The sequence below is a fragment of the Hesperophylax consimilis genome, chromosome 3, assembly GCF_061612785.1.
Source record: "Hesperophylax consimilis isolate HC1 chromosome 3, BYU_Hcon_1.0, whole genome shotgun sequence".
NCBI lineage: Eukaryota > Metazoa > Arthropoda > Insecta > Trichoptera > Limnephilidae > Hesperophylax > Hesperophylax consimilis.
Window position 1 is genome coordinate 24594183 of NC_142838.1, and position 24433 is coordinate 24618615.

General features: G+C 34.6%; 1 protein-coding gene across 4 annotated transcripts; it reads left to right on the plus strand.

The window, feature by feature from the left end:
- The first annotated feature begins 602 nt into the window (after positions 1–602).
- Positions 603–23906, plus strand: Hsf (Heat shock factor). 4 transcript variants are annotated; one of them, XM_089649490.1, is made up of 10 exons: positions 603–809; positions 4872–5327; positions 5713–5910; positions 6580–6790; positions 8902–9122; positions 9506–9900; positions 10624–10695; positions 14504–14609; positions 19133–19220; positions 21812–23906. In XM_089649490.1, exons 1-10 carry the CDS (start codon positions 705–707, stop codon positions 22033–22035), a joined length of 2076 nt encoding a protein of 691 aa, XP_089505616.1. In that variant the 5' UTR covers positions 603–704; the 3' UTR covers positions 22036–23906. The 4 variants fall into 4 exon arrangements, with proteins under 4 accessions (XP_089505616.1, XP_089505621.1, XP_089505639.1 ...); XM_089649495.1 differs by having other exon boundaries at positions 6583–6790; XM_089649513.1 differs by lacking the exon at positions 21812–23906 and adding an exon at positions 20567–21805.
- Positions 23907–24433: the final 527 nt, after the last annotated feature.

Here is a 24433-nt window from a genome sequence, read left to right on the forward strand (position 1 = left end):
CGGTATTTCAGGAAAAAAATAATCACCAGAGCATCGAAATCAATAAGTGCGTAAAATACCGAAAAACTTTTTGTGAGGTGTATATATTTTCACTATTATGAATATATTGATTGAGTTCTCCAGATATGGGGTTGCCAGTTGTCATGTTTATAAATTTATTTCTTCTTCTGATGACCTCTCGAGAATAGTTTATATATGCCAATTTTCGTCAGAGGTTGGCTTTTACCTTTCACATAAATTTATAGCTAAAAAAATACAAAGTTTTCTACTAACTTTAATGAAATTGAGAAAAATCGTTTTTCATTTCAGTAGTACATTGCTTGCTAAAAATTTTATAATTTTGTTGAATAATGCAACGTTACCGTCTAATATGAAATCTAAATATTATATAGTACACGATAGTCAAAAATGATTTGAATGTACTTGTTATTCATAAGTCAGGTTATTCGTAACCCGGGAATGTTTGTCTTTCTTTTTGAAAAAAAAAAAAAAAATTCTTGGGACCTTGGTAGGTAAGAACTGAACATTTAATTAAAAATAAACCCGGTGTTGAGTTCTCATGTTGGTCAACTTGCGTTTATATATTTTTTGGTAGTATTGCGTCAACCATTACGTACTTCATATTTGTCTAAATGTGTCGTGCTCTGCGGTGTTTTTCATAAGTTTTATTTATATTCCTGAATATATTTACATTTCCTTCAAATATGCGTTCTGTAGTTGAAATTGGTGCCAATGTTCCGGCATTCTTAGCCAAATTGTGGAAATTGGTTGATGATCCTGAATCCGATCATTTGATATCATGGTCACCCGTAAGTGCAAACATGTTTACCAAATTCTAGATTTTGTGATTTTAAAATAGTAATTTAACCACCTTAATTATTATTATAAAGCATGCGTGTTACAAATGAACTTACCAAAAAATGTCAAATTAGCGCATTCTATCGCATGATTATAAATATCCTGCCGGAGAAGTGCGTACATAGCAACATATACTATGTACCTATCTGTCAATAATAATTTATCAATACCCGTTCCATTTGCAATCCATTCATTTGTTATAATTGCAATTAATTATAGGTTCACTGTCTTTATGATATGAATAGACATAGTTCGCACCCAGTTGATATTTATGAAGTTTTTCACGATCATAATTAACCTGCTATGGAAGATATAAATACCAAATACCTGTGTTCGAATTCGGCGTTTTGTCCTAAATAAAATTACTATCTGTATAGCGTTGAATAAAGTCACAGATATGTAGAAAAAAACATTTTCCGGCGAGTCACTGCGACAGGAAAATTTCTATTATTTATCTCCATACTGACATGTTGTGACATCTTTTAAATTGGTATTTAAAGTTCTTAACACAATTTGTTTAGCATTAATATGCACCCCATGCGATCATTTAGTAAGCGTTTGGTGCATTAACAAATACCATTACGCTGTAATTCCATCTATCGCCATATTTGTATAGGTGTTTTCAAAAATGATAAAATAATGAAATAATCAATATCAAGGCCATTGAGATTCTGGGTAGGCACCTAATTGTATTTTATAGGCAAGAACTTTCAATTTTTAGATTTTGTTCAGCAGGTTATTCAATCAATAATAAATTGTCTAATAAGCATTAGTTCTTGTGTTGAAAAGATGCGCCTTCAGATCACATGACAACATGTGTAGGAATTGTCCCTTTTTGACAGTTGAATGGATTACCCTATTTATTTCAATTTAACCTTTTATGTTGCATATTGTTGATAATAGCATGTTGTTTTTAGCTAAACAAATAAGTAATATCTATTTCAAGAGTATTATCGAATGGACACTTATCTTTGTTGGTGTTTTACCCTGTATTTCTCTTATCTTTTTTTTATCAAGCTTTCTACCCACATAAATAATATCCTTTTGGGAAGAATTTATTGTTTCTATCAAGGTTTTAGACCTAAGAATAGCTAATTTTTGTCTAAAAATATAAATATGCGTAAGGGAAAAAAAACTTTATTATATTTTTTCCTGCCAGGAAACAATGTTTTGAAAAACGCGTCACTTTACAGATCTTACTAGCTTAATCATAATTTACTGAATAAATAGTAAATTGATCATTTTGGGAATATAGTATGTAAATTTCTACTTTGCTTGAAATAAGGAATTTTAATCTTGACTAGGTACTATTGTTTGTTCTAAAACAGTGATGATTACTTAGAATAGAAATTATTGATATTGACTATTGTAAGACTAATGATATGGATATACTCAGGTAGGCAAATAAGTCTAATTTATAATTTTATTAGTTACCTCCTGATGACCTCTGGCAATTTCCCAAACTTCCTTTTCCCCCACCCCTCCCCAATTCTTTCCGTCTCGCACAAAGAGTATGGATACTAGAGAGACAGCATGTGAAGTGTGCCCGCGCGCTCCAAGTGTGAATTTTGTGGAATTTTACGGAGACGGCTGACATTAGCTTTTACACCTCGGTCGCGTATTGAGCTCCTAGTAAAACGTTGATAAAACATAGAAAAATGGTCAACTGCGCCGTAAAATTGTGTAAAAGCAATTCTGTGAAGAAAATTAAGAAGAAAGACGGCCTTACCTTTCACATATAAGTATTTAAACACCGCTCAATTAGACATTTTATAGTTAATTTTTTGACGAGTCCATTTCAACTGCCATCAGCCAGCACGGACATCCCGGAATCACGCGGCGGACGAATGTCAATGGGCCGAATCAGTCAACTTATTTTATAATAATTAAAAATTACCAACAAACCTTTATTTTTTATTAATTATAACACACGTTTATAATGATTTGTCTTGTATGGTGACCTGATAAATCAACACATCGACGATTCAACACGAATTTTAAAAGTGGTATAAAGTCATGGAAAGTAATGAAACAAAAACTTTATTAACTGGGTTAAGTAGGTTAGGTTAGGTTTTTTTTTCCTTCGTTTTTAATGCCTTTATAATGTACTTTTAAAATGTGTGTTGAATTGTCGATGTGTTGATCAGGGAACCGTCTGTATATATATATACCTAGGTCGTACTTTAAATCCCAGTTTTGTGAACAATCGCGCATGAGCGCGCGTCGGTACGACGAGATGTGTGTCACTATTTTAGGTTTTTGATAAATAACTCTTAAAAGTTCACTTGTATCACATTTTATTTTTTTCCGGTGTAGATAAATATTCTAAGATATTCCGTGTTTTTTTATCGTATTTTTGGAACCATGGCTTGATGTTTATATTTATTCATTTTGTATCATGCCTATAAATTATTTAAAATTGTTATTCATGTCTCCTGTACTTATCTTTAATTTGATTTTTTTTCTTCTTTTTTTGTTATCACTGTAAAACTGTAGAGTTTTTTTCTTATATTATTTACGACCACTCCTTTTCTTAAAGTCAAGCACCAGCTTCCATAGGGAAATAATAATGCACAAAATTGTACTATGCAAATCTGTTGATTAAATAAAATAATACTACCTAACTCTATATTATCAAGTTATTCGTAATCCGGAAATTTTTGTCTTTCTTTGAAAATAAATCTTTATATATGTATATATAAGAAATCTCGTGTCATGGTGTTTGTGGTCGCACTCCTCCGAAACGGCTCGACCGATTTTTATGAAATTTTGTATGTATATTTTTTAGGTATGAGAATAGGTCGTAAAGTATATTTCTTACCAATAGGTGATTATGTGTCCCTCCGGGTCAGCTAGTATATATATAGTTGATACACTGTAACACTGTAAAGTTATTAAATTTGACTTTTATGTCGTTTTTAGTGTTTTTATTAGAGTTTTTTCATCGAACTCTTTCAGCCAGATTTTTATTTTTGATTTGTATTCATGAAACTTTTTCAATATTTTTTTTTATCTGGAGGAAGGATGTTGTCAATTTTTGTTACAAAATAAATTAAGTTTCTTCATCGCAATATAGGTTTATAACTTGCAATGTTTTCTGTATTTTTGATTCGTCTAGTGTGATGGATAAGTTTTAAGTTTTTTCTTATATTATTAACGACAACTCCTTTCCTAAAAGTCAAGCACCAGTTTACATTAGAAAAGAATATAATAATGCACAAAATTGTACTCTGCAAATCTGTTGATTATTTAAAATAATTCTACCTAATACAAAAAAAATCTATTCAAACTGATGAATTGCGCAATATTAGCACCAAGGAATGGCGTTGCGAGTTTCAGCAAGTTCATAACATTAGTTTTTCACCCAATTGCACTTGCTATACATTCCCTGAAGATTGATACCGATTTATTTGGACGCGCACTACACGATTCGATCATAATCTTGATTTAGCAAAAAAGAGTTACGTGAAATCAGATTTAGGTAATTAACAATAACATGTATGGTACAATAAATAAATAAACAATATGTATGTCTTTTTTTACTTCCCTTTCTGCACTAGTTAATTTTATATTTTTACCACCATTCTTTGTTTGGCAAATAATGCGTAATGCGCTGTATGCCCAAAATGTGATAAAAAATTAAGGATGTTTTTTTAATAAAAAATAAATAAAATAATCTGCAGCCCGTTCACAGTTCGGCCCTTAACTCTGACCCACGGCCCCCTCCGCGCTCGCTTACCGCTCTTCCCCGTCTCTATCCCCCCCACAAGGGCGTTGACAATTATGGGAGCTTCATTGGTTTTGCGTATTATTTAATACATCTCGACAAATTATGCCGCTTCCATTGATCCTAGTTCCATGGTCTCGCATATGCTGTTTTTATTTTGAAATATCAATGTTTTACTGGATCTGGGCAGGACTAACTGGGCTCAAGAGTCTTACAATAAAAAGCATTCCAAGCCTAAATACATTCTTTAGAATTGCATTTGATAACAATAATGTTTCACTTTCAGGGGGGAAAGATGTTCAGCATTCAAAACCAAGCCGACTTTGCCCGCGAACTCCTGCCCCTTTATTACAAGCACAACAACATGGCAAGCTTCATCCGGCAGCTCAACATGTACGGCTTCCACAAGGTCACCTCTGTGGACAACGGCGGCCTGAAGTCTGAGAAGGACGAGATCGAATTCTGCCATCCCTGCTTCCTGCGCGGACACCCGTTCCTCCTAGAACACATCAAGAGAAAGATAGCAAACCCCAAGCAGAACATCTCCACCTTTGGGGAGGAGAAACCCCCCTTGAAACCGGAGATCATGAACAAGGTTCTGGTGGATGTAAAACAGATGAAGGGAAAACAAGAAAGTTTGGATGCGCGCTTCAGCGTGATGAAGCATGAAAATGAAGCCCTCTGGAGAGAGATAGCCCTATTGAGGCAGAAACACATCAAACAACAGCAAATTGTCAATAATGTATGTAATGTTTATTCTTTTTTTTATTTTCTCGATCACATAAAGATAATTTAATGAAATTTAAAAGTCTATCTCAACCTTATCACATTTTAATTTGTTGTCCATTATGTAATTTATCAATTACATATTACAAACAAAAACAAGTTTCAGCAATGTTATACTCCTACCAATATATGTATTAGTGATACACTTCTCAAGATAAATTAACTGCATAGGTACATTAACCTTACTATTATAAAGCACCTTGAATTGCGATTGAAGGTTGCCTTCCAACTGATTTTATAATTGGATGCATCATACTGAAACTCTTACTTTTTCCAACTCTGGAGTTAAAATTCTTACAATATTATTTGAACTACAGTGTTTGCCCCCATTTTTATTTTAGCTCATCCAATTCCTGATGTCCCTGGTTCAACCTTCCCGCAATGGCCCCCTTAAATCCGGCATGAAGAGACGCTATCAGCTGATGATCAACAACGCTGCCCACAATGCCGAAGACCGAGGGAGAGACTCCAAGAGTCCTCGCCTCGAACCTGACCCGGATTATGAGCTGGATGAAAACGATGTTGATTTTGAAAATGTGGTAAGTTCTTCAAATACATACTTTATTTTTCTTCATTTTAAAATTTTTATAAGTGGTATATCAGATTGTGGCTTTATAAATATGTATGTAGTATTTTTCTTGCCCAGGTTTCACATGAAAAGCTTTTAAGGTAAGGAGAGATAAATTAGAACTTATCTAACCTCATTTTCCTTTGTATGAGGTGCTACGGTTTTCGAGATATCGACTTCTTTTCATTTCGAGCGTTGAAAGATTTTTCTGAAAGTTTATCTTGATGTATATAGCACCAATTCTACTTACGGAAGCTAGCAATGTACTAATAATCCACCCCTTTTCTGTTCAGGGCAAGGGACATGCACATGGTTTTTTGCTTTTGCAGCTATACATGTGCTGACAGATTATATGAAAATACATTGTTTATTGTCAAGTTTTAAATGATATACACCTGTATTGTGTCAAACTGGCTAGTCTAAAAATATTATATTCAAAAGATAAGATATATAAATTGTAAAAACATATTGTTGTACAATATTAGTTTTTTTTTTACTCAAAATAATTTGGCCTAATTTGAAATGTCTGGTCAATCTCTCTATGAAGACGTTTCAATCTGATTCAGAAAATAATTTTCACTGGCATTCCTCATTCTTAGCACTGCATGAATCAGAAATTATAGTTTTTATCTTTGCCCAGGAGAACGGTCCCACAATCCAAGAAGTGGACCACGAGCACTCAGAGGCCAACAAGAGGTCCCGTCTGTCGGCGGAGAACCTGGAGGCCTGCCCCTCCTACAGCCCGGCCACCATCCACTCCTACGCCTCCCCCTCCCCGGCCTACTCCATCAGCTCCATGGGGAATGAGAATGTGGCCGCGCATGAGGAAGTCGATGATCCCGGGATGCAAAGTAAGTTAATATAACTACACTTGCTACAGTAACAATCGCTCTCAACAAATCAAATCTGAGCCAAAAGAGAAGTCTAAATTTACTCTTAACGTTAAAAGATACTGAAAGTGTTATTAAAACTCAAAAATGTCATGAATATATGGCTTATTGGACACCTTACACAAACTGACATGAATATATTGCTTATTGGACACCTTACACAAACTGACATGAATATATGGCTTATTGGACACCTTACACAAACTGACATGAATATATTGCTTATTGGACACCTTACACAAACTGACATGAATATATGGCTTATTAATATTATAATACATTTTAAATTAACTTACCAATTAGTAATCAGAACTTAATAATAATGTGACTAGAGAGCAGTGTTTCAAAAATGAATAATCGAAAATTGTGCTAAAAATATTCTAAATTCGCTTAAGTTGAACTTGGGACGAGAATCGGTAACTGTAGGTACGCCAGATGTTTTCAATGTTATTCTTGGAAACTCTGAAAGCCCTAACAAGTGCCCAAGGTGATTTATTATCTCGTCCGCCGCCTTTTATTTCGGAACAATGCACCACTAACATAATCACCAGAAACAAGTGTACAAGGAGATGGAACGTCACAGCGGTGCTGCCAAGGTTTGTTATCTATGTGAGGATACTGTGACAGCACTTAATTAGCAGCAGACACATACCTGGACGGATGACGAACCTCGTGCTGGCACTGTTGGTGGCGCGGTGCACTCTTTCGCTGCAGTAGCTGGTCCAGTTTCCTCACCACCTGGGATTCTTGCTGCAGAGTCTCCATCCTCTACCTTCGTCGAATGTCACAGCGGTGCTGCCAAGGTCTGGAATCCATGAGAGGACATTGTGTCAGCGCTCTATTAGCAGCAGACACATACCTGGAAGGATGACGAACCTCGTGCTGGCACTGTTGGTGGACGCGGTGGACTCTCTCGCTGCAGCAGCTGGTCCAGTTTCCTCACCACCTAGGATTCTTGCAGCAGATTCTCCATCTCCGTGTCACCTGTTTCTGTACTTCATTTTATTTAACTTAATTTCAATTTCAATTTGTAATATTTATATATTTTTTTTGTAATATCTGCATTAACTGTACAGCGCCCCTGAGGTGATATTTCGCAAAAGCGGCGCTATAAAAATCATCCAATAAATAAATAAATAAATAAATATTGGACACCATACACAAACTTTATCTTAATCAAGATTACTGTCTGTTAATGAAGTTATGAGTTTGTTTTTGTCATAAAACTATAGTGAGGAAAAACAATAACCAATCTGCAACTTCAATATATAATTTTATTACTTTATTTATGTTAACACAATGCATAGACATTTTTTTTTTAGTAGATTTCTTGAATTCGTAGTGGGCTCTATCCCCATCGTCCCCTCGTGACGGACCGCCACTGCACATTGGCATAGAACGACATTACATGGAATGACAAAGTGGTCCATTCGGTCGAATCTTACATGTGAAAGAAGTCCCAAGATTTTTTCCAGTACCTATAGAATGTGCACCAAAATGCGGAAGATAAACTTTAGCGAGTTCTCTCCAAAATTCCAGATTCGAGACTTCATTGTGATTTTTCTGTATAAAAACCACATCAAATGCACCATTCAATATCCATGGAAAAATTACCCTGTACCATTTCTTACTGTGGATGCTAATCCGATAATGTGATACACCTTTGTTCATTAGATCAGTCTACCCATATTTTGACTGTATTGAGCAATACAATCTGGATGCGTCACCTGATAATGGCGTCATTTTGGAGAAAACCGTTTCGAAAAACCATTCTGAAAAATTCCATGACTTGTCGAAGCAATCATGATAACAGAGTTGTCAACCCAACTTGTTAGAAGTACCCTGTCCATTTGTGTTACTCCCTACGGAATGTTTCAAATGAACTGCCCGTTGAGTCAGATCAACGAATTCAGAAGTCAGAATTCACTCACCCTTGGCACGCTGATCGGACTAACCACAGCTTACTCCCCACGGAATGTTTTAATATGGTGAATCCATATTATTGCATATGCGTTCCCTAATGTGTTAAGTTGATATTGTGATTTTAATTTGATTATTTCACCTTTTTTCAGATGCTCCCATGGGTGATGAATTACCCATTGAATTCGACACAAGAATGCTGACTGGGGAGATGCCCATGAGCATAGAATGCGACGTTGATATATCACCAGAGACCTTGTTTGAAAGCACGAGGAAGGTCACAAAGGAGAACGGAAGGAGAGTTAGTAAAAAGAGTATGGAAGATGTTGCCAGCCCATCTAAATCTGTTCCCGCTTGCACCATTACATCACAGGTAATCAATAGTTGAATTAACATTTTTATTATTAGTATATTTAAAACTTATAACATTGTTATTCATATTAAACACTTCAAAGTATGAAGGCAGGCTTATAGCCTGGTGGCAATTTCTTTTTGCGGTTTTTAATAAAATAATCCAAATTGGTTAGTTTTGTCCTCCACTGAATGAATAGATTTGACCAGTTGTCAGTCCTTTCAGTGATGTGATGTGATTTCAGTGATGTGTATTTATGGTTAGTTTTGTTCTCCACAGAATGACTAGATCTGACCAGTTGTCAGTCCTTTCACTGATGTGTCCTGTATTTATGTTTGTAAATGGTTTGTTATTTTTTTATACCTATATTGTAGCTATTGGTAAATGGTTTGTTTTTTTTTTAGCCCCCATCTACTCTACCCACAAACATATTTGACAGCGACGAGACGAATTCCCAGGACGAAGTGGCGGTCTCTCTATCCGATGTGAACCAGCAAGCGGCCTTATCGGCTCTGCAAAATGCCTCTGATGTGCTCGGCAGCGAGGACAACATTGCCAACAGCAATGTGGACTACCTTACCACTCTGGCTTCTGGAAGCTATAATCCCAATGTCAACCTGATGAACTCCCAATCCAAGGGAAAGAAAACAAAGAGTGAAAAGGCGAGAGAAGAGACCTTGATAAGAAATATCAAAGAGGAGATTCTACACCCCGATGAAGAAGATTGGAGCAACATGTCTTTGGCTACAGTTTCAAATAATGAACCTACAAGACCGGCGCTCAACAGATTTCAATCAGTGTGAGTTTTCTTTTCTCTAATACATAACAGCATATTTATTATTATCTTATTTGATTTGTGGTAGTAAATCATGGCTTAGCTTCTTTTTAAACAAAACTAATATTATATTCTGATATATTAAACATAGTCTCTGTATCCTGAATTCATTATTCCTATACATTCTGCGGCAATATCTTATTTCTGTAGGTGTGTGTATTTCTTTCCTAGACGGTGACAGATTTCGATTGTGATTTATTTTCAGGGCAAACATGACATTTTGATAACGCTTATATAGTCGGTACACGGTTAAGCGAGTCAACTAAGATAATAAACAACTTGGACTTGTTTATGTTTGTTTTTTAAGTTGATTATCTATACCTCATCCCTACAGTTAGTTGGGTGTCATTGCCATGTTGTAATAAGCGATTGTATGTGATACTGCCTATGTACATTGTTACAAATAACCCTTTTTGAATAATTTATAATTATCGCTATGATGTATCCATTCCTAAGCCATTCCAACAGTCCTTGACTTGTTTTTTTCTTTGAAGATAATTGCATAAATCATTAATAACATCAAATTACTACTAAGTAGTAATAATAATACAGATGCATTATTATTTTTCTCGGATATAAAGCAATTTGCAATAAACATAGTTCAGTATAATTTAATATTTTTATTTATGTATGAATAACAGCATGAAAAAATGGGCGAAGATTTATAGTGTGAATTTTTATATTTAGGAGGAAGGATTTTGCATCCCTATGTCCAGACAGAAAAACCAAGAAACTGCAAGGAACACCTTTTCATCCCAAGTAATTAACATACAGTCCACCCTCGATTTATGTAAACGGTTCTTAGAAGACATTCCTGTCTGAGTCACATCAGCAGTAGGGCTTCTCTTCATTGTATACAGATACACAACTTTTGTTGATGTAATATTATTATTTTTGTTTCTCACGATTCATGTATTTTTTGCGAGAGTTTTTCTGAATGTTGTGAGTGGCCAAATCTTTGTCTCGTTTTAATGAAATCTTCATTGTAAATGTGTAAATTGAGGGTAGACAGTATTGAATCATTTAACTGTACATATATTATTTTTATGCTTTTTGGTTAATATTTTTGAGTTATTGACTACTTTTGTTATTGTTACATTCCGTTCTTCCTTTACATTGGAATTGAATGTACCATTATCTAACCAGAAAAATGTACTCAACTTATTTAATCAATCAGACGTATGTTTTTAATAAAGTATTTTGTAAAAATAACAACTCTTATAATAATGAAATAATTATTTTAATTTTCGTATTAAACTTTGACAAAAATCTTTTTCAATAATGTCAAATGTAGCAATTTATGTACTAACAACTTTTTGTAATGTATTATTTCTTTTGGTTTGGTGTTTGTGTTTACTGATTTGAGAGTGTTTTTTGAATGAAGAATTGATTGTACATAAATATAAACATTGTATATTTTTTAAATGCTTAGATAATAAACAATAAATAGTATGTATATACATATTATGACAGGAAATCCTTCATCAAGTTAATCGCTTCAATGCCGGCATATCCCTACCAAATATCTGGTATTTGTACCCGTCGAGTGCCGGCATATCCCTAGCGGACGTGTTAGCAGCTCAACTGCACTTCACTCGACTTTATGATATTTTTAACCTTAAAAAATTATCCTTTTAAAATGTATTTTATTCGCTTGGCAAGGACATGATATTTTTTAATATTATTCTATCTTGTGGTTTCGTCACCGTTGACTTGATTTTATGGTATTTTGAACATTAAAAAATTCTCCTAGCATATTAGCATGCTAAAATATATTTTATTTGTTTGGCAAGTAAATAATATGGCAACAAATACTTTTTTAAACAAAATAAGTTTTAAGTCCCTAAACACTTTACCCTTAAAATAACACCAAAAAAAAGAAACGTGTACCAAAAAGCGAATGCATAAAATAGTAAATCTGCATTGCAAATAAAGAAATATTTATAACTGATAAAGTGATGCTTGAACTTTAAAATGTTAACTGAAGCCAAATTGAGTAAATGTTGACCAAATTTACTAAACCCAATTTACGCGCTGACGCTACCCAAACAAACTACAACGCTTGCAATAAAATGTAGGCATAGGCCAAAACAAAACTTTTCTCGCCAAATGTGGATATACTCGTGGCTGACTATGTCCCTGCGCCCTGCCCCTTGACATCAAATTAAGTCAGGGTTCAAATTTTGTTAAACATTTACTACTTGTGAGAAAACAGTATTATTTTTGGTGTCAGGTACTTTATTTGACTACGTAAACTTACATACATATAAATGTTTAGTATAAAATAGGGTGTCAAATTTTGGTGAACATTTACCCATTTTGGGTTGAAAATGTATTTTTTTTAATGTTATTTTTTACTGAATTTGGTAAACAGTTACACATAAGCCAAATAATATTTCTTAATATTAATCTATTTTGTCGTTTCGTCATGCGCAAACACATTTATTTTATTTGTGAAAAGTGCATAGCCATTGTGGAAGCCTCTTTGACTTATTACTATTATATTATATGCAGTGGCGGTTCGTGACTTTTGGGTGTACTAGAGTGGTAATATCACAAAAATGGCATTGTTGATGTTGTAGCTGAAAAGGATTTTTTATTTTTTTTTCGAAAAGTCCGTGCGGCGCACGGCCAAACTGAAAATGATGTTTCGGTCGGACCTTCAACTTCAGTTATTCAAAGTAAATTCGTAAAAATTCCGCACATTTCAGCATAAATCAAATTTTCGTGGCCGATTATCGTCGCGGCCAGCCCTTTGAATTCTAATATACGACAAATAAATTCGTAAGAATATGATATATTTCCGTGTAAATCGAGATTTCGCGGCCGCTTCTCGTTGCGGCCGGCCCTTTAAATTCAGATATTTGAAAAAAATTCGTAAAAATACAATATATTATTATTATGCGTTAATCGAAATTTCTAGGCAGATTTTCGTCGCGGCTGACCTTTTAAATTCAGATATTTCAAGTAAATACATTATATTTCTGCGTGAATCGAAATTTTGCGCCGATTTCAGTCGCGCCGGCTTTTTAAATTCAGATATTCGAAGTAAATTTAGTAAAAATACTATATATTTCCGCATAAATTGAAATTTCGCGGCCGATTTCCGTCTCGACCGACCCTTTCAATTCAGATATTCGTAAAAATAAGAAATATGTATGTGTAAATCGAAATTTCGCAGCCAACCCTTTAAATTCAGCTAAAGGGTTAGGTGGCGATAAGCTTCGAATAACGTAAATCCAATAAGAAAAGTGTTTGGTGTAAATTCGTAAAACTAGACATTTTCCGTGTAAAATGAATTTTCTCAGTTCTTCAAACTCGGATATTCAAAATAAATACGAATTTCCAGTGTAAATTGATTCAGATTTACTAATTGCACTATTGCACATTGCGATTTACTAATTACAGATGCACTAATTAGGACGATGTATAACCAAGTAAAGATACATTTTTCGACGTTTTACCGCTACGCTTGTCTTTTAGATTCAGATTTACGAAATTTTATGATTTATTTTTGCAAAAATCGATTTTTTTTCAAATTACATGAATAAATTTTCATGTGCAGACAAAAATAAATTTCGAATTAAGAATTAACGAATTTCGAATTAATAACCCATATTGTGGGGATATTTTTTTGACGAAAATTTCGAATTATCGGGGTTTGAATTAATGGGGTTCTAATCTATAAGTTGGTATTCTGGGGAACAACTACTCGTGCAATATATGTAAAATTTTGATAAATACATAAACAAATTATCTGGTAATACAGTACAATTTACAAAAACAACAGTCAGTAATTTTGAAATTACTGTCGGCTAGCTAGCACACGGCACGTAAAATGTAATTTTACTGCTTGCACATGAGGGGTTTTGTATTTGATGGGAGCTTGGCATCCCAGTATTCAATTCATTTCGCTCTGGCTCATTGTGCTGTTGTCTTTCATGTGTTTTTGTCCTTAAATGATGTTAAATTAATACTAAGCTAACAATAAGATGGTTTAAAGCAGCCCTGGCCAACCCAAATTGCACCCCGGGCCGCATTGACGACCTAAAATTTACAAAGGGCTGCACGTACAGACATTATTTCAGAGGTAATCTGAAAGTACAATCAGGTAAATGTGAAGAAAACAATACTACAGCCAGATGTGAAAAGAAAACACACATTGAACAAACAAAAAATGTATTTTTATAGTAATCAACATGTTTAACAGGGCCGCACGTATCGGCCCGCGGGTTGGCCAGGGCTGGTTTAAAGTATACTAAAGTAGTTTCAAACTCTTGTAGATTCATTCAGATTCACTTTCAGTTACATGCAATTTATATTTAAATATTTTTTGTTTGTATAAATGTGCCTCATTGGTGTTGTTTTTACTAGCCAATGATGTATGCAAATACACCTTTCTGAACATGCTCATAATGACAAGAAAAAGCTTACCTAAAACTGTCTTAATTGCCAAAATAAATTAAATGTTTGAGAGGTATATGGATAAATTTTGAAGTTATTACGCAACTCTACTACAACAGCGTTTTAACTGCTAAAATCAACAAAAACTTGTTTTATTTTATAGTGAGGAGGTTGACGACCATCTGGAATCCATGCAGACGGACTTGGAGAGCCTCAAGGAGCTGCTCCGTGGCGATTCATATTCGTTTGATGCCAACACCTTATTAGGAGTAAGTTCACTTTGGTATTCTATCCTCTAATGGAGCCTTGTTACATTAGCTCCAGTATCTACAACTTATTTGATCCTCGGCTGAGCATGAGAGGCTTTACAGGTTTCACGGCGGGTTAGGTCAAAGGATAGGGATATCACATTTACATAAAATAAAAGAGTGTGGACTTTATAAGCTGGTTATGTTCGATAATACGAATGGTTACAAGGTTAGCATTTTAAATCTCCAGAACATCAAACACTAATCTGTGAATTTACAGCTCTATAAACTAATTTAATGGTGACAATTATATAACACGTAGCTTCTTACTGTGATTGCTTGGGGTATTTTCGGCCAGAGACTCTTCAGAAGCCTCTGGTCTAAGGGTCACTTCCTGGCCACGTCTGGCCACGTCCTCGTGGGTGGTTGACTGCAGGCATGGCTGCTGGTTCCCGACACTTGTAAGTCGGCACCATATATCGAGGGTGGCAGGCGACGCGGAAGGAGTAGCGACTCCTCGAAGTTAAGCAGGATTGTTCCTGTACTGCCCTAATGAAGGTCAGACCTTCCTATCCATTCTAAGGGAGATTTTTTCCTGCCCAAGATTTGGTTCAGCTAAAGACCGCAATTGTTCTGGCTCGTCTACCAAACAATAACTTTCAGATGATTATTCACCGTTTAGAACTCATTCAGTTGACATTATTCAGAAGCATTATTGATTTTAATGTTATCTATGCAACTGCCACATAATATAACATGGTAACCGGACAAATCACCACAATGACAATTCAACACACCTTTGAAAAGTGATGAAACAAAAACTAGGTTAAATAGGTTACGTATGTTAGGTTTGTAGGTTTTTTGTTTTTGTTTACATTAGCTCCACACAGAAGGCCCTGAGGAAAAAAAAAATCCTCAGGGAATATGTCATCTTTGGGGATGCTGTGTGTAGGGGCTTTTTAGAGAAAGGAAGGAGAGAAAGTTCTGAAAAGGAAAAAGGTATGTGTTGTTTTTATCTTAGGTTTGTCAACAGTGATTCATATCAAAGCTCTCGCAAATACAATTACATTCATTTAACATGGTTGATACTATCACTAATTAGAGACAAACACAACATTGATGACATAGTGCATAATATGATTCACAGTACAGTAGAACCCCGTTAATTCGAACCCCGATAATTCGAAAAAACGCGTAATTCGAAATTTTCGCAAAAAAAATTTCCGCTGAAAAATTTTTTCATACAAAATTTTTTTTAATTCGAAATTCGTTAATTCGTAATTCGAAATTTATTTTTGTCCGCGCACGAAAATTTGTTCGTGTAATTCGAAAAAATTTAATTTTTGCGAAAATAAATCATAATATTTCGTAAATCTGAATCTAAAAGTCAGCCGTGGCGGTAAAACGCCGAAAAATGTATTTTTACGTGGTTATACATCCTCCTAATTAGTATTATTATTTTGTAAATCTGAATCGATTTACACTGGAATGTCGTATTTTTTCAAATTTATTTCGAATATCCGAGTTTAAAGGGCCGAGAAAATACATTTTAAGCGGATATATGTCGTAGTTTTACGAGTTTACGCCAAATATCTGCATTTAAAGGGTCGGCCGCGACGAAACTCGGCCGCGTAATTTCGATTTACGCGTAAATATATCGTATTTTTACTAACTTTACTTCGAATATTCGCGTTGAAAAAATACGGCGTGACGGAAATCGGCCGAAAAATTTCGATCCATGCCGAAATATGACATATTTTTACGAATTTACTTCAAATATCTGAACTTAAAAGGCCGGCCGCGACGAAAAACTGCCGACGAAATTCGATTTACGCGGAAATATATCATATTTTTACGAATTTATTTCGAATATCTGAATTTGAAGAGCCGGCCGCGACGGAATACGGCCGCGAATTCTCGTTTTACGCGGAAATATATCGTATTTTTACGAATTCAAATTCAGATATTTGAAATAAAGGGCCGGCCGCGACAGAAAATTACCGCGAAATCTCGATTTACGCGGAAATATATCGTATTTTTACGAATATCTCAATTTAAAGGGTAGGGCGCGACCGAAATCGGCAGCAAAATCTCGATTTACGCGTAAATATATAGCATTTTTACGAATTTATTGCGAATATCTGAATTTACAGGGCCGGCCGCTACGGTAATCGACCGCGAAAATAAAGAAATAATTGGTATTAATACGAATTTACAACTAAAATACCACCCGGATTTGAAGAGGCGGCCGAGAAATTCGATTTTCGGCGTATTTTTTTTTTTTTTTTTTCATAAAATTTCGAATTACGTGGAAATTCGTTAATTCGAAATTTGATTTTTGATGTCCGCTGGATTTCGAATTAACGAGGTTCTACTGTATATTACAACAAAACACTGTAAGTAAAGAATAATGTACATGTATGCACCTATATGCATACATGTATACACACATACATGTACATTTCATAACAGTAACAGTAATTAGTTTTTAGAACAACACGATTGGTAGCTTTAAGTCTTGTTAACGTTTGATTTGAAGGTGTCCAATGATGACATTGACAAATCAATGGAATGAATTTGATATGTCTCGTTAAAATTACAGCACATTCTCGGTAAAGGTGAGTCCATACCCCAGCTTAGTTTGATATTTTTTATTATGTAACAGAATATAATGTATAAGTCGGGAACCAATTTTAGGAACGTTGAACATTATTTGATGGAGTAGAAAAGGGCAGTTTAATGTATGAGGGGTTTAAGGTATGAATGGTGGGTAGGAATCTGGAGGTCAATGTGTCCAGGAGTGTGCAGGAGTGTACGGACGTATGAATCCATCCCTCACCCTGTGGTGCAAAGCAATGGATCGAGAGGGGGTCCGGCTGGAGGGGTCAAAAGATCTCCCACAACCAGTCTGTACCGATCTGACCCGCAACATTCTAGGTGGGCAAACGCATACGCAGCCAAGATCTAGACAAACCTCACTCCATGAACTCAGACACTCCTGCTAAGTCACCAAACGTAGCGAACCACTCGGGGTGATCTATGGCAGGGGTGTTGGTTATCTAATAAATGGTTCTCGGAGTGGCGGTACCCATACCTGCCTCCCAAATTTAGGTTAAATGGTTAGTTTCATCGCTTTGAATAACTTTATATCACCTTTTAATGGTGTAATTGTGGTTTTCGGGATGTGCATTATCATTGTGTTGAGCTATTATGGAACCAAACACAGCTCTCGTATTTGAAGCTGTTTTGTGTTGGGTAAGTTTCCGGTGGATCTAAACTGTTACAAGTGCATGCAGATCCATATCTTGGGGTAATTGAATTGCTCAAAGTGTCACGTTACATTTGCAGAGGAAGTTTTGTATTTAAATCTCGTTTACCATTCTACTATAGTTTAAAAAAGAATCATTCACTCGAGTAAAAGCTTTTCCGTAGGTGTAATTTTAACATATTATGCTAATATCCCCAAAATAAATGATGAAAACCTCAGAAAGATTGTAGCAATATCTTTACCAATATTATTACTTCCCTAAAAGGGAACTCGATGTTACATGTGGGTAGAATAATTGTGTGCACCAGTAATTTCATTAACAACTAACTATTAACAACTTTAACATTTATTATATAAAATTCTGTTACTACACATATTGCTCTAGGAAGTTAATACTAAGCAAGAGACTCATTATAAAAGGTTTAATCCTCAAGGCGTGTCGAGTTAGATATTCTCGATAGTTGACAAAATGCAAGTCATGACAGTTGAATTTACGAATGGATAAAATGATGCTATAATGAATTTAATGGGCGCCAGCTCAGAATTACATAATTCTGAACAAATTTATATAATTATCAGAGTAATCCCTAAGATACTAAAGTATAAAAAATCAATCTCAATTTGGAAGGCATCTTACGTATAATCCTGAGTCCGCCAAGGTCGGCAAGCCTTCACAAACGTCCCGTGTCCCCGAGTATCTCGCCCTCACTGACGGAACAAATTCCTACGATGCACAGCGCTCTTCAGACTAGTAGTTCGCAAATCAAGACGGCAACTTGAGAATGCTGTCAGCCGCTACGGTAGGAACTCAAAAGCAAGACTGCTACAAGATCAATAACCAAACTCCATAACTTTATTATATTATTTGCCCTGATGCATTTTCTTTCATTTTTGCAAATATATCCACTCTGAGTTATGAGAGAGATAATATACCAATGAACACGTACATGCTTGAGAAGAGTTTCTGATTATTTTACCAGGGATCTAGCTGGAGGTATAATGCGATGACGTCCAACCTCTAATAAGGGAGACCTCAAGTAATTTGTTATAGGGTACCAGAACATGATCCATCGCTGCCTATCAATAAATACCTAAAACGTAATAAAGTAATAATATTAAAACAACTTATAATGCAGTTAAACTTTCTCATTATGCTGTTGATCGTTTATCAATTGCCGGCGTCGGTAATTCAATTTAATCATGTGGGTAATAATATCTGATTTACCAAAAATTCCGACCTAATCCAAGACTGAAATGTTTTCTCTTTTTATTATAGCTATTCACCCAAGATGAGCCGTTCTACAATCTGCCACCCATGAACCCGGCAGATTTGACTCTTGAAAAGAGTAAAGAAAACGTTGATGGTATGTAGATGATGAAAAAATTTTATATTTTCAATAATGTAGGCGCATTTGACTAATATTTATGCTAAAGGGGATTTATAATATATAGGTATATATATGTAGACACACATTTTAAAATTGCTTACTGAAAAAATATGTGAATTCACACTGTATTGTAAATTTTATTCTTACTCGCAAGTCTCTCTGATGGTTCGAATCCTTTGTTTTCTATTACAATTATTACAGCAGAAATTAACAAAAGTCTCTAATGGTTCGAATCCTTTGTTTTTCTATTTTTACAATTATTACAGCAGAAATTAACTATGCATATTTGAAATGTTTGAATGTCGTGTGAAATTTAAAATAATGTGAACAAATATAGTGTTTCCCAAATTATTCTTAGCACTCAATATTTGTAAAAAAACTATTGTTTTTTACAAGATTAAAAGTTTAAACCATTACAATTTACACATAAATGAAATGCCTGCTCAAATCATGTTTGAAGTGTGAATACACAATATGTGTGTCTGTTCCTGCATTTTGCAATTTGCTTGGTGGTGGTCACCTTTTCAATAATGTATGTCCCATACTGTATGAGTACTAATGTGATCAAGAGAGTAATAATGTTGCAACATTTGGGAAATGCTGTTTTGTAAATTATACATTAACCTCTTACTGCATTGTATATACATCTGAGATAATAGAAGCTGCCTAGGTGTCATGGTGAAACCAGTTTTTAAGTATGCAAACATTTTATTTCTTCTGTGAAATAATGCTTTATTTGTGTAGCTAAGAATCAATTAGGAATTTGGTGGGGCTGAAGCAACAGCAGAAGCAGCCCCTCAATGGGCTTTAATTCAACTACTTTATCCTATTCTTTACCCATTGGTTGCGCATTGCTAAGATTGTCACACTTATTGACAACTTTGTCGCTTTTAATATTGTTTAAGAATGGTTTTGTTTTCCAGAGATTGGCTTTTCGTACTTGCAATGTACGAGACAATTTCTTAGTTTGACTTAAAGGATGTTTGTATTAATAATCTAATTTGATGCTAGTTGAGTTGAAATATCCTACAAAGGCATACATATTGTGATAGAAACATTTGTTTGTTCAGAACTACACTTTTCAAACACTTCAGAATTTAATATAATCTATTTTTTCCAGATAAATTGGTTATAATGATACGTAAACCAGATAATGGCAATTTTCTGTACATTCCAGGAACAATAGGATAGTTAATTTGAGCCTCGCACCAACACAGATATAGAAATCATGCAGTAAGGGATTAAACTACTTCATTTTCCTGCATTTTGGAAACATGGCTAAACTTGCATCCAAAATTATACATTCTATTTTGTTTTTCTAGATTCTACCAAAGAATTGCCTCTCATAGATTTTGAGTGGCTGTTGAATAGCATTAACTCTGCGTAAGTCGAACCTACCTTTCCCCGAGGGTCACGGCTTTCTATACTCCCTTCCGAGGGTCGACTCGAGCCAAACAAGCAACCAAACAAACCACCTAAATCCATCCAAATCAACTTCTGATACAATTACATTAGATTTATCTAAATAAAAAATACCTCCTAATTATTAATAATAATAAAAAAATTTAAATTAGATTAAAATTTGATGGTATCATAATAATAATAAAAAAAAAAAATTATTAATAATATCTGTGAAGGATGAATATGTAGCGGCCGAATGTCAACATTTAAATTACCCTTTCAGCAAGCCGAACAATCTCATGGAAAATTGTAATTATTGATTTTTTATTTAAGCATTTAACCCATTGAGTGCCAATCAATGATATATTGTTGTTTTCTTAATTCGCGTTTCCACTTTCATTTTTTGGTTGGCAAAATGTTTTATTGGCACTCAAAGGATTAAGACACCTTATGAAAATATTAAGGTTTTCGTTGCATTCTTATCTGTATGTACAATCTATTATTGAAAGGTAAGAGATCATGTGATGGGAAGGGTAAGTGAAAACCTTCAAATTACAATTGTTTCTTTACTGTACGCATAGAAAAGGTTACTTTGTGAATCAGGCTATTTCAAAATCCCTGTTAGGAAGGTTTAGAACGTAATCATTGCTTTTAAATCACGAGGGAGTCATTTGAGACTGTATTCAGAAGTCATCACAGTGGGTGAACTACATATTTAAAGCTTCAATTTTTTACGTTGTAATATTTGTACTGAGGTTCTAAGTACTCGCTTAAGTACCTTGCATTATTTCGTAATTAAATTCCTCTATTATCTACATCGAGTCTTATTCAAACAAAAAGAAAAATGTCAAATGGGAGAATGTTTTAATTGGAAAGTAAAAAGGGGTCTTTGAATTAATTATTTGTAAGTTTGTTATTTCATAATTAACCTAGCAACTAACTGTCTTTTCCTTGATTGATTTTATTGTTAAGAAATTAATATGATTGGATACCTTTTTGGATTCTAAAACTACTGCACCATAATTGTTTTTTTAATGCATGCATCCTTTATTTAAGCTCCCTCAATCTCACTGACTGAAGGGAAGCAAACATACATGTTTAGCTTAATAACTGGATTGAAAAAACAACGAGAGTAAAAACGCTAAGTGGCACTTTAATGATTCCAGATTCTGCGAGTCAGCTGATGTCATACGTTCCCCCCTCGAATCTGTTTGATTTTGGCGACATTAGTCTGGACAGCGAAGCCGGAGGGGGCAGCTGGAGCCAGGGTCCGGACAGGCCTGCCACCACCCCCCCCGCCGTGGACGAATCAGCCAGCCTCAACACTCCGCAAGTTCAAATGACCGCCCCTGACTTCAATCGATCTTCATTCAAACCAAATCACAAATAATATTATACCTCGCCACTATCAAATAGAACCAACTACTTTGTTACTTTTCAAAGTTCATTGAAATTCAAGCGTATAATAACACAAGTGATTCAAATAGTTGTTAATGTTACGAAAAAGAAAACTGTATAATTTATGAACTCGAAAAGTTTAACTAATGTTTTATTATTGTTAGTTTATTTAAGCCGTGTACAAATGTATCAAATTATATTTTTCTGTAATTATTAACACATGATTGAATGATATTCTAACAATACATTTCCTTTACATTGCGAATGTATGCTTTTATTTTTCTATTATACACTAAAATCTTAGTTTTCTGCCTAATGAAGCCTTGTTTGATAAATAAAACAAGAAATTACTTAATTTAATGTTCAATATTGACATGTAAATGTTGCAATATTTCATTATCATAATATTAATTTTTGGATTGTGGCTAACTAAATAAGTATTGATGTGTAATAAATTAACAGTAAATATTGATATTTTTAAGTTCTCGTTAATTTATGTTTAATTCTGTATTTATTATATAATAATATGACACACGTCATTCTTTATTTTCGTTTTAGATATTATGTAACTCGAATTTTTTTGAAATTAAGATTGTAACAAATCCAATTCAATGTGTTAGGTTTATTTTGAAAGTGTATTTATTAATTAAATTTATAAGTATTAAAGACAGCACTTAAGTTCACTTAACCCTTTCAGACCTGAATTAAAGCTGGCAGTGGTAGGACATAAATATCTATACTTGATAACAAATGGTAGAGTTATTTTTAATTTTTTTGTACATTTATATATTTTTTTTCAATACTTTAGAAGTTATTGTTACTTTCATTTGAAAGAACATTAGGTTTCAGAGGATGTTTCACATAAAATGACAAATACACTACTGTATACAAAAACTATAATATTATATTACTAAAATATAAATTGCCTCAAATTTAAACATATCTTCAAACTTACATTAGTAAAATTGGCCATGAAGAAACACTAAAATCACCGAGCGATAGCAATAGAAATAGCGAGCAAAGCCAGTTATGCCAGCAATTGGAAAACAAAATCTGTTGAGTTTTTTTTCAATTTAGATAGGGTGCTTCTGAAATCTTGTGTGTTTTCAAATTTTCGTACAGTACGAAAGGGTTAAAGAATTTGAGATAATTTTGGAGAACTACGGATTGAATTTTGAAATAATCATACATTTACATAAAATTTAGAATATAAGTATTAAAATACATTTTGTCATCTTTTAACTCATTTTCATAAAGTTTAACCTTTAACATTTACCCCCTTATGAACGCAGAGTAAATGTTACGCGGCGAGTAAGGTTAGAACAGTGAACAACTTGACTTGTTACCATACCGCTTGTTTGGTTAAAACGGTCTTAAACCAGGCTCAAGGCCGGCTTTACCACACCAAAGTTGAACCTGCGTGTAAGAATCTATTTAGTAAGATGGTATGTGTATATTGGATATCTAGTTTTAAATATTCTTTTTTTTCTCCGAATAATTATAAGCAGAGAAGGTTCATAATACTTAAATGTAGCTAAGTATCTATCTACCCAAAGGTTTCCAGTGTTTTTTTTATACATAGATTTAAATTAACATAGTGTAGGTATTAATATTAAAATAAAATAAATTTCACCTGCCTACATAATGTTATGTAAATCTAAAGGTATTCACTTAAATCAATTCATGGTGTACTTGTTACAAATCAAATTTAACCCTGAAATGAACTCAATTTCTTTATGATCTGAGAAGATATGCAAGGACTGTAAAGGCGCATGGAATAGAATTTGTTTACTCAATTCCCTCCAGAAGGTGTGCATTAGGTCAACATTTTAAAATATATAAAATTCCACCTTTAACTACCAACTGTGAGAGCCCTTGTGGAAGAGGCCAATTACCGCAGTGTCGTGATACGGTTACCAACTGTGAGAGCCCTTGTGGAAGAGGCCAATTACCGCAGTGTCGTGATACGGTTACCAACTGTGAGAGCCCTTGTGGAAGAGGCCAATTACCGCAGTGTCGTGATACGGTTACCAACTGTGAGAGTCCTTGTGGAAGAGGCCAATTACCCCAGTGCCGTGACACGGTTACCAACTGTGAGAGCCCTTGTGGAAGAGGCCAATTACCGCAGTGTCGTGATACGGTTACCAACTGTGAGAGTCCTTGTGGAAGAGGCCAATTACCCCAGTGCCGTGACACGGTTACCAACTGTGAGAGCCCTTGTGGAAGAGGCCAATTACCCCAGTGCCGTGACACGGTTTCCAACTGTGAGAGCCCTTGTGGAAGAGGCCAATTACCGCAGTGTCGTGATACGGTTACCAACTGTGAGAGCCCTTGTGGAAGAGGCCAATTACCGCAGTGTCGTGATACGGTTACCAACTGTGAGAGTCCTT